We start from the raw sequence: 12248 nt of genomic DNA, 5'->3' as shown, positions 1-12248 counted from the left end.
TTTACACATAAAAAACTAAAATTAGATCCAGAGCAAAAACTAATCAGTACACCCCATCCCTATAAAGCCTGTTGACAAAGTACCCTAGGATCATGGTAAGTAGCTGATCATCCACCAAACAATGTCTGGACTATCAAGGACACAGTGCAATGGAACCAAATCATGTCATATCAAATTTTTATCCTCCTTTAATAGCTTTTAGGGTGAAACGAAGCAGATAGTTATCAGTTAGTGTTCTTCCCAGCCGTCATCTATATTTTGGACCACAAGTTAGCTCACATGTATCTCATTGTCAACATTCTTCCAAAATTCATGTTGTGGATAAGGCATGTACAGTCTCTGAAGTCATTTTTACAGATCCTCAATTGAAGTCCAGTGTTGAACTGAAACTTGAACTTATACGCTTAGAAAGTGCATCAATTTACTATTTGCACACTAAGTTGAAGTGTCAAGTGAGATTAATGTCATCCTTCGCCCCACCTCTTTAAATAAAATACCTCCACTGCAGCCTATAACTGGTCATTCCTCTAACATCTTCCTGTAAGATATCCCTACTCCTAATCATTTCTTACACTGCATTTATCCACACTTCCCTGTTCATCTTTCATACTAAAACATTCAACTGTACAGATGTATATCTTTTTGATGACGTGATCATCTACCATACGCTCTGTTTATGCAATACCACCCTATGAGATTATCATCAATGCACCTTTTTCATGACTTCTTCATACCACACATTCTTCTCACATCTTCACTCCTTATTTCATCAAATTTCCTATCTTTTGAAATAAGACACCCATTCCTACTGCTCTCATCTTTTACCTCTCCACTCTACCTTTATACAAAAACCTCACATGAAGAGGATTACAGGTTCTTACAATCATCTTGGGGGGGTTGTAAGGTGGCTGCAATCATTTTTCCTCCTAAGGAGCTATTCAATATTTAGAGGAGTTTTATTCACTCCTATACAAAGCACCTTTTCATATCTAAGCTGAATCTTCTTCTGCCTGTCTTTCAGCCAAAGAGAATTCAAAATCCTTCTACCTTGTCAACTTTATTGTCATCACTTGTCTTGAACCATCCCTTTCCACAAGCCATAGTTTTCTTTTGGTACCTTTGGTCTACAGGTATAATTTCAGCTACTGTTCTCATATGCTGTTTATGTACTTCCCAAGTCCTAAGACATAATTATACTCATGCCATGTGACTGCTGACAACCTCTTCCCACAATTATTGTTTGGAGACCAGGCAAAAGGACAGGTTATTATGATACATTTTTCTTAGCACGATGAAGCTGTGGAATTCTCATTCATTTTAGGTTTTTCCTTTTCCTATATCCTTCTCACTTCAAAGTCCAACTTAATCCCCCTTCCTTTTCTGAAGTTAGTATTCTACTTTTTCTATGGACGTATCTCTAATTGTGGCAGGTTTTTTCTACTGCCATGGTGGCTGCTGCTGCTACTAATACCCTTACTACTTCAAAATGAGAAATGGTTAGTGCAATCTGTTCTGCTTGTGATATGAAGCTTGAGACTGATATAGTTACAATATAAATGGAAGGTGAAGCTTGACACTCACATAAACTGCACTGTACATGGATGATACTACATTTGAAAACAAAATCATCATTGAAGTCTTGAAAATCTTCACTATAATATGACAGCCTAGAGAGCCACAATAAAATCTAAGACTGCTTCTCTATAGTTGATACTGTAATGCTTACGATAAACAGGTTCAAATAATATTGTGCTGGTAAGTTCTCTGAAGGTGGGCATGCTTCTGCCCAAGGAGTGGTAATAACTGATAACTAGCATGGCCAACATGTTGCTGGATTGGTGGATTTCTATCAATTCATCCTTCAGAAGGCTAGCAATCAACAGCCAATCACAGTGACGACCACTCTGCTCATATTTGACTATTTAGTACAAGAGGTTTAAGCTGCTCAACACCCTCACAGATCACAAGTATTTGTTTTTGCAGTTTGCTGCCAGGAACAGAAGTTATAAATCTATCTATAAAATCCTAAAATGGTGTGATAGGGTGTAAACTATTCATATGATTTTCTTTATTATTAAAGATGCTTTTTACACAGGCTCATTTCTAAATTTATCTTCCTATTTTTTCGAGGAGAGGATTCTAACAGTCACCATATAATCAAGGCTTTATTCAGTACTAATTGAACAAATGTAGCCACAGCAAAAAATACCTGCCTATAGTTTCTTCCTCTATAAGAATCAAATGTGAATCCTCTTGCATATGAAGTGGGCCATATCATGATTTTTCGGTATGATCTACATTACCAATGAAACAAAATTTATCACAGTACTTACTGCAGTCACAGAGAAAAGCTACTTCATAATCTCTGCATACATCATCCCCAGTGGCATCCCTCCTGCCTTGGCAGAGTAATCCATCCTTAAGGTTGCATGTCACACCATACTGTTCTGTATGAGGGCGGTGATTCCCCACACTTCTGCATTTGATGGCCGCAATTTGGCTACGCGCACAAAATCCAGTGTTGTTCGTGCTCTGAAAAGTCATTCATTTTCTATCTAATATTTCTTTTTTTTCTAATCTCTGAAAATATTAATAAAACCATCAAAAAGAAATTATATATTCAGATATATTATTTTTTTTTCCATACTATTTGCCATTTCCCGCGTTAGCGAGGTAGCGTTAAGAACAGAGAACTGGGCCTTAGAGGGAATATCCTCACCTGACCCCCTTCTCTGTTCCTTTTGGAAAATTAAAAAAAAAAAAACAAGAAAGGGGAGGATTTCCAGCCACCCGCTCCCTCCCCTTTTATTCTCCTTCTACGACACGCAGGGAATACGTGGGAAGTATTCTTTCTCTCCTATCCCCAGGGATAAGATATATTATTATATTCAGATATATTATTATATAACTGACATGAAATCCCCCCCAAATGAAAAAGTACATGTTTTAAGTAGCCCTAAAGTTCAGCATAATACTTGAAAAAAAATCACATTCTACATCTACTCTACATATCAGACTACAGTTAACTTCCTGTATAATGATAGACTGCCAGAGTCTGAAGCTTCATAATCAAATTTTATTTCAATCTTCCCTATAAAGATTAATGTTGAATAACTTGCACTCACCATTCTTATCCTCTCAGGCACCTTCTCTACATCTGAATTCTTTGTTAAGATGATGGGTTTGTCCTCATTAATCCAATCAGTCCAGCCATCTCTGCACTCAACCACCATGACTTCCTCAGTTGAGGAAGCAGGTGTAGTAACCCAAGAGGAAGTGGAAGGCGTAGTAACCCATGGACTAGGTGAACTGGGAGATTCAGTAACCCATGGACCAGTTGAACTAGGAGATACAGTAACCACAGCACCAGGTGAACTAGAAGGTACAGTAACCATAGTACCAGGTGAACTAGAAGGTACAATAACCGAGGGAGTAAGTGAAAAATAAGGTGTAGCAGCTGTAGGAGTGGTGCAAGGAGTTCCTCGACAGATCTTCTTTTTACGCGAACAAAAGCTGAAAAATATTGTATATCTGTAAATACATGAGAGTAATCAAGATAAAATCAAATATATCCCAAATGCTTTACACAATTTTTACATATGATTGATGTGCAATTTACCACTGTAAATTAATGCATATCAAATATCTTTATGTGCAAATCTTTAGAAAACATCTTCTATTTAGTCAAGTAGCTATGCTCCAGCAAATTCCAAAGCACCTCAGTGATTTCTGTAATAATCTTGAGGCCAATTCCCTCACCTGCCCTTCATCATGTAGTTTTTCTCACAAAGCACTCAAAGATACGTGGCACTGCAGGTGAACATATGACTAATACGCCACAGTCACATTAAATACCTATCTATCTATATGTCTGGTACACATTTCCTCTGGGAAGGGGTGGCCATGGCAAAAGTCTCCACTCATCCCAAAGCACCTCAAAGTATTGCGTTTCACCCATTCTACCACTTCACAATTCATTCCCTTTGCATTCCCTGCCATAACACATCTCTCATAAACCCTTTCATTGCTTTCTTCATTCCATCTTGTCAAACCACATACTCTTCTTAAATAGCTCATTTCCACAACCTGGATTCTTGACCTCTGTGCCTCATTCCACATTCATGTTTTGGCTGCATAGGTCAGGGTTGGGGGACTATGCTGTTCCTTAATCCTCTCTTCACTTCCATACTTACACCTCTACCCTTCAGTATTCTATTAGGGGACCCAATGACTCTTCTACCCTGTACTGCTCTCTCCCTTATCTCTCCTTTCACATCACAATACTTACCCAAGACAGCTCCAAGATACTTATTTTCCCTCAATTTTTCCAGTCTCTCTCTCTCTCTCTCTCTCCCCCAATATCCACAGTACAATTTCGTAAACTTTCTTCTTTCACTCTATACGGTTTTATGAAATTTATACTCTCACTCTGTTTCCCTTCAAACGCAATTACTTTACATTTACTTGCAATTACCTTCAATCCCCTCCACTTACGCACATCATAAAACACACAACCTTCTGTAACTCCTCTTCACTCTCCGCAAACAACACAGTATCATCCGCAAATAAGCTTGCCAAAAGCCACTATGTTTCACTGCCACCCCTTTTCCCTAGTATTGCCTTCATCTCTCTTATTACTCTATCCATATATATATTTATCCATATCTATATTATACTTTGTCGCTGTCTCCCGCGTTATTGAGGTAGCGCAAGGAAACAGATGAAAGAATGGCCCAAACCACCCACATACACATGTATATACATACACGTCCACACGCACATATACATACCTATACATTTCAACGTATACATATATATACATACACAGACTTATACATATATACGCATGCACATAATTCATACTTGCTGCCTTTATTCATTCCCATCGCCACCCCGCCACACATGAAATGACAACCCCCCCCCCTCACACACGTGCTAGGTAGCGCTAGAAAAAGACAAGGGCCACATTCGTTCACACTCAGTCTCTAGCTGTCCTGTATAATGCACCAAAACCACAGCTCCCTTTCCACATCCACGCCCCACAAAACTTTCCATTTTTACCCCAGACGCTTGCTTCTCATGCCCTGGTTCACTCCCCTGACAGCACGTCAACCCCAGTATACCACATCGTTCCAATTTATTCTATTCTTTGTACGCCTTTCACCCTCCTGCATGTTTAGGCCCCGATCGCTCAAAATCTTTTTCACTCCATCCTTCCACCTCCAATTTGGTCTCCCACTTCTCCTCGTTCCCTCCACCTCTGACACATGTATCCTATTTGTCAATCTTTCCTTACTCATTCTCTCCACATGATCAAACCATTTTAATAAACCCTCTTTTACTCTCTCAACCACACTCTTTTTATTACCACACATCTCTCTTACCCTTTCATTACTTACTCGATCAAACCAACTCACACCACATATTGTTCTCAGACATCTCATTTCCAACACATCCACCCTCCTCCGCACAACCCTATCTATAGCTCACGCTTGCAATCAAATAAGATTGTTGGAACCGCTATTCCTTCAAACATACCCATTTTTGCTTTCCGAGATAATGCTCTCGCCTTCCACACATTCATTTTTCATACTTAACTGCCATCTCCCGCGTCAGCAAGGTAGCGCAAGGACACAAATGAAAGAATGACCCAACCCACCCACATACACATGTATATACATAAATGCCTGCACACGCACATATACATACCTATACATTTCAATGTATACATATATATACATACACAGACATATACATATATATACATGTACATATTGATACTTGCTGCCTTTATCCATTCCTGTTGCCACCCCGCCACACATGAAACAGCACACACATACACACACACACACACCGCAAGGAAGCACTAGGAAAAGACAAAAAAAAAGCCACATTCGTTCATGCTCACTCTCTAGCTGTCATGTGTAACGCACCAAAACCACGGCTCCCTTTTCTCATCCAGGCCCCACAAAACTTTCCATGGTTTACCCCAGATGTTTCACATACCCTGATTCAAGCCATTGACAGCACATCGATCCCAGTATACCACATTGTTCTAATTCACTCTATTCCTTGCACACCTTTCACCCCCTGTATCTTCAGGCCCCAATCAATCAAAATCGTTTTTACTTCATCCTTCCACCTCTAGATTGGTCTTCCGCCTCTTCTCATTCCCTCTACCTCTGACACATATATCCTCTTTGTCAATCTTTCCTCACTCATTCTCTTCATGTGACCCAACCATTTCAACACACCCTTTATTGCTCTCTCAACCACACTCTTTTTATTACCGCACATCTCACTTACCATTTCATTACTTACACAATCAAACCATCTGACACCACATATTGTCCTCAAACATTTCATTTCCAACATACACAATCGAGCGTATGGGGTCCATGGAACAATCATTCTCAGGCAAATGTGCATACCATCAACAATATGGGGTTCAAGGGACAAGGTACACTATTAGCAAAAAGCAATGAAGTGGGAGGAGATTATGAAAAAAGTAAATACATTAAATTCTATTCTATCCCTATGGTCATACAAAAATGTGATGCAAGGACATTATGAATGCCATGTCTAAAATAAAGTATAGTGTCAGTGAACATTTTCAATTTGCAAATGGATGTCAATATGGAGACTGAGCATTGGTGAGAAATGAAACTCATTATCAACAGATTTTGTAAAAAGAATACAGTTCATGATGATAATACCATGACTCTACTTTGACTTACCATGTATGACATTCATCTTCTGAAATGATGTCTCCTTCCATGTACACTTTTCCATCAATCTCTAAGCATTTCATCACACAGTCAGCCTTAGGTACACACACAAGTTTACTGGCATTCTTATACACCTGACCTGGAGGGCAAACCTCACTAGCACAACCTAAAATGATATTCAAAGAAAAAAGATTAAGTAGAAGCTAAATCTGCACTTGTCTACAGACACATCATACCTATATATATATATAAAAAAAAAAAGAAGACCAAGAAAAGATGTTAAACTAAACTACAGATCCAGTAGTATCCTTTTGTCCTAAAGAATTGTAGGTTTGTGGTTATAACTTTATGTTGATGGCCTTAATGGCTCTAACAGCCAACCAGCTATAAGAAGAATATATGTACAACATTACTTACTCTATAGGGGAGAATGTACTTACGAACAAAAAGTTCTCTATCCCAGAACAAAACACACGCATGTCTTCTAATTTTAGATGAATGGAATATTTGTTTATCATCTGCTTCATATCAACAGATATCACAATCATTAATGTTTATTTGCAAATTCCTTTTGCATGTAAAATTTTTTCTTTTGTTTTTGTCTTTTCTTACATTATTTCTGGAAATTTCTAAATCTTATGTGATTCATCTATCTGGAACTAAGGACTTGTTTGAAGCATGTATCATAGCATATGAAAGACATCTTAAGTTTATGGTGTCTGTATTCAAAGAAAATTAAAAGTTTTCCTATACTTAATTCGACAATGCTGAAAATATTCTATACTTTTCAACTTTGTTAATTTTCTTTTAAAGGAAATGTGTCAGAATATTTTTGGTCAGTATCTATGAAAATCTTTGTATGTAGCCTTTTTATACAGGTGCTGATTCGTTCTGTTAGCTTCACTGAAATTGGTCAATAAATACTGAAAGCTATTCTGATCCTGTAAATTACCTTCCACGATTGAGTAACATTCACTTTTATTACCCTCTAACTTCTCAGAATGTATGTACATCTGGACCAGTGCCAGATTTACTATGGTGCAAGTGGTGCAACTGGACCAGAACCCCTACAAGAAAGGGGCCCCAACAACATATGAAATAAAACTTACCAGACATGTGAAAAAACACTAACTATACACAGTGAAATGAGGGAAACTGCAATACTGTTTTTAACCAAAACCAACTAACTTTTATATAATCTTATTTGTAACCTAGACTATAGGTTTATGATGTCCACACAGAGCAGTCTGGTCTTGAGGTATCCTCCAACTAAGAGTTCTCACTATATAACATAAGCAAAAAATGGCCGACTAAAGATTTCTAAAGGGTTTAAAAAACAATGTGTATATACACATAACAGCACTAGCATATTACTCTCAAATTTAAAATGGGCATTCTCAATAAAGATGGTGATGTGACCTGTGGGAAGATTACCTGTTTGTGGGTCTATAGGACTCAAAGGACTCTCTCCCCTTTATATCAATATACAAGAACTGGTTGAACCAAAATTATTCCTTGAGTGCACTGCCCTACAGTGGTCCTCTGCATTTCCAACGATGGTATGTGCCAATCTCTTCTCCTTATAGAAACCACAGGAAAGCCACCCCTGTTAATACAGGAACTTGAATACACAATGTAATCTAAATACATTTTGGGTGTATGCAGTAAAGAGAAGATGCTCATCTGGGTCTATGCCCCTCCATTACGAAACAATCATTGGGGAAACAGCCATAAGAATGATCCTTACTCTGGTTTTTCATCCATGAAAAATCACTATCAAACTCTGAGCTTTCCTCCTGGTTTGCATGTTTCCCAAAGAAGGATATCTGAGCTTAAGGTTGCAGCCAGTGGAACAACAACCACCTTTTCCTTGTAATGTACTTATGACAGCAAGTTCTTTGGGAGCTGCATTTTTTAGGGGGGCGAGGGATGTCAATGACCCTGATAGCATTTTCTGGAGGGCTCAACCTTGGTTCCCCTATTCCTTCGTTCTCACCTGAACTCTATTCCCATTTCACTCCATATACTCTGACATGTGTTTGTTATGACAAGGTCCATTGCTCAGTCTTGGGTATTACATGTCTGGGACTTTCTTTCCTATGTACAAATGCCAGTAAAGAGATCTCAATGCCAAAGACTTCACTCAATGCATCATATCCCTCTTAACCTGGCAGTGTCAGTCAGCTTGGACGGTCTTCACTTACTTATTTTGTTGTTCCATGATAAGGGGTAAGGTTACTAACATCAGAGCCTCCTTCAAACTTGCAATTAAGGAATCCCTCACTATTGGGTATAGATTATTTTAGTGGGCAGAGAACAAAAAATCTACAGTATTTCTTCTTTCTTCAAAGCCCCAAAGCACCAAATTTCCTGCTAAAGCCTCACTCCAGATGTCCCTCTTTCCATTCCTATAGCCTCAGAGTTATAAGCAGGAGAGATTCCTTCCAAGGTCTAACACAAAAATCCACTTCATTTTCATCAAAGTGAAGGAGTATCTGCCCTAAATGCAAATTTCTCACTAAGAAGGAATCAGCTAAATTTGCCTATGAGGACATCATTAATTTTTGTTAAGAAAGGGGAGAATACTTCACAGTCTGTCCAGTAGATAAGTACCTTGAAAGTCTAAGTGGATTCCACAATTGATACTGTATTCAGGAGGTGTAAATCTCAACTCTCCTACCTCTAGGCCTCCTCTGTTGGCAGGGAACACTGTCATCCATACCAAACAGTGTATTCTGAAGTTTCAACCAGCCCTAAACCTATATCCTGAACTTTGCAAAGTTGACTCCCACTCTTGCCTTCACAGGGTCCCTCTCAGTAGGAGATAATAATCACTAATAAGATCAGAGAGAAATACATGAGGAGATCTGCAAGCACATTTGCCCATCATTACATATGTAACCTGCTCCACTTTTCCGGCAAGGCTTGTATTCTGCCTGAGCACCTTTTCCTAAACTACTGTTTCCACCAGCCTCCATTTACTATGCTCTTATCTCCTTAGTATTGTTCAGAAGAAAGCTATTGGTGAACTGTTTTCCCTTTTAAGACACAATACTAATGAACAATTCTTCATTTTCCTTCCCAACACTCCTTCCCTTCTTTTACAGCTCTACACTAACTGTTGTGTAGTTTGGAGTTTTACGGGAGGGTTGTCCAACATGTTCAAGTCCTTTTGAGTTTTGTGGAGGGTTGTCAAAAGTGTTCAAGTCCATCTAAATTTGGGCTTATGTATGTCAGCCTTCTTTCCTAAGGGAGAAGGTAACAAGCAGTGATTTTTATTGTCAGTGGATCATTATATCATTCCTAAAGAGAACAAGGCTTTTCCAACTCTCTTGCTGTCTAGGCTCCTTTGTTTGAAGAAATATCTTTCACATGGTTGAAAATGCAGTTTGGTGGATGGATGATTAGTTATGATATGATTTGTTTACAAACCAAAACACAACTCAACAGTTAAAGTGTCATTAAAAACAAATCCTATCATATTTAGGTTTGTACATTTCAATAGTTGGGGAAAATCTGCAGGTAGTCATTAGTATCCTATTTCAAAAACCAGTGAAGGTATTCACATACTTGTAATTACCTTTTTGTATGGTATATGAAGAGAGTTCTACATACATCTCTTGAACTTTCTCTACCATCAATATCAAGTAGCTTCCTAAACATTTATATACTGTCAGCATATATGGTTGTGCTCTTTCAAAATGCTTCTTTATGAGGAATTACCAGAAGTATTTGATCAGTGATCAAATTTGACTACATTCAGTAAATGTGCTATCATTTTGCAATATCACCTAATAGACGCAGTGTAAATTACTGCAGTTTTGGAATACCAAAAAGTTATACATTTTCTTTTAGTGAGAGGGGTGTAGATTTCTTAAATAAGAATAAGAATGGACTTTCTCCTTAATATCTATAACTGAATCCAGAAATTCCTCACCTTCAACGCATGCATCATGTGCACAGAGTGGAGGGCTAGGGTCAAACAATGTTTCACAGGACATCTGAGGGCAGGTGGGAATGCAGGGTTCATAGTATTCACATTTCTCATCACACTGCATTGCTGTAACATTAAAAACTAAATAAGGCAAGCACTAAATCCTATTTCAACATATGTAGTACTATTTCAGAAACAAAAAATCTACAATATGGTGTGATGCTGATTATGTAATTAACCCAAGCATACATTACATGGATGAAGACAGTGAAAGTGGACTCCAATACAATCAATGAAAACAACTGTAACAATGTAGATGAATTCATGGGGAATATTTCCAAAGGAACAGAGAATCTATATATTTCAGAGAAACCTGCTATACTGAGAAAATTTATGGAGAAATATAGGAAAAGTACTCACGACAGAAATCAGGTTTACGCCACTTGACATACACCCCATGAATGGTACATTCATGGGCATATGCTGCCACAGCCGTGCACAAGCAGTGGCAGTCTCCACCAGTGTTACATGCACAAGCGTCATACTCACACCTGGTTAGGATATGATATTATGTGCATGAGGCTGTAGAAAACTACAATCCAAACATTATAAAAGCATACAAGGGCAAGTAAACAGCAATAGACCATAGAGTCCTTTCAAACTATCTGGGATAGGGGATAGAGATCAGAAACTGAGGAAAAATACTTTTAAACTTTATATATATGGGGGCACAAATATAATACATCTGTCATGGACTTGATAAACATCCAATTATTTTCTTAAGCATATATATGGTGCTGCTTTCAGCTACACCTGTTTGTGGATCATTGCATATGTTAACAGTCCAATTGAGAAAAAGTATTATACCTCATTTGAAGAAAACTGTTTGCAGACAAGTTTGAATTTATTGCTATGAGTGAAATCAGACAGATCTAGCCGTGAACAGCTGCAGATATCAACACAGTTAAAACATGTGCTGATTTTCAATACATCAAATAAATCACCTTTCAACCTCTTTTCTTTGCTAGATGAGCATATACATTTGGGTTTAATAACCATGCACCAGCAATGGGAAAAGAACTCCCCCATTCATGCTTCTTGAAAACCCTAAGCCTGAATTTTTTCCAATTTACTGGAGCTCCCAGACACCACCTTGCATGAAAAGCTTTTAGCTTCAGCTTTCTTATTACCATCCTAACTAAACTTTCTATCAATCTACCTATATCTATGATGCCCAATCTCTCCCTAGGAGCCCACAACTATAAGACCACAATCATCCTAACTTATCCCACTATATGACCTCCCTTCAATAACTCCAACCTTCTTAATTCTCCATCAATGTTTTCATGGTCAGTGTCTTCATAACAGTCCTACCAGTATATGTATCATACATTTAGGGTGACAAAGTATTTCTGGCTGACTTGAGTGCTAAACTAGTCACTCAGCGTACTATAACATAAAATCATTTACATGATAAAGATTTTCCCTACATCTGTTATTACTTACTAAAAATTTTCCCTACATCTGCTACTTTCATATCTTTTCATGACCCACAAGCAAGTATGCAGACATATGTGAACACAAAC

At 38.1% G+C, this 12248-nt stretch overlaps 1 protein-coding gene across 2 annotated transcripts in view; it reads right to left on the bottom strand.

Annotated features, from left to right (window-relative positions):
* The window catches only part of LOC139755522 (hemocytin-like), a 420053-nt gene that overhangs the window by 348707 nt on the left and 59098 nt on the right, over window positions 1–12248 (bottom strand). For both annotated transcript variants that reach the window (XM_071673909.1, XM_071673910.1), the window contains exons 29-33: window positions 11083–11213; window positions 10666–10788; window positions 6738–6894; window positions 3126–3513; window positions 2334–2532 (exon numbers count right to left, since the gene is read on the bottom strand). In XM_071673909.1, the coding sequence (XP_071530010.1) occupies window positions 2334–2532; window positions 3126–3513; window positions 6738–6894; window positions 10666–10788; window positions 11083–11213 (998 nt within the window). The remainder of the gene's footprint in view (window positions 1–2333; window positions 2533–3125; window positions 3514–6737; window positions 6895–10665; window positions 10789–11082; window positions 11214–12248) is intronic.

Source organism: Panulirus ornatus, chromosome 19 (assembly GCF_036320965.1).
Source record: "Panulirus ornatus isolate Po-2019 chromosome 19, ASM3632096v1, whole genome shotgun sequence".
NCBI classification, from domain to species: Eukaryota; Metazoa; Arthropoda; class Malacostraca; order Decapoda; family Palinuridae; genus Panulirus; species Panulirus ornatus.
Note: the sequence above shows the minus strand (reverse complement) of the source record. Positions and strands in the feature narration are given on the sequence as shown.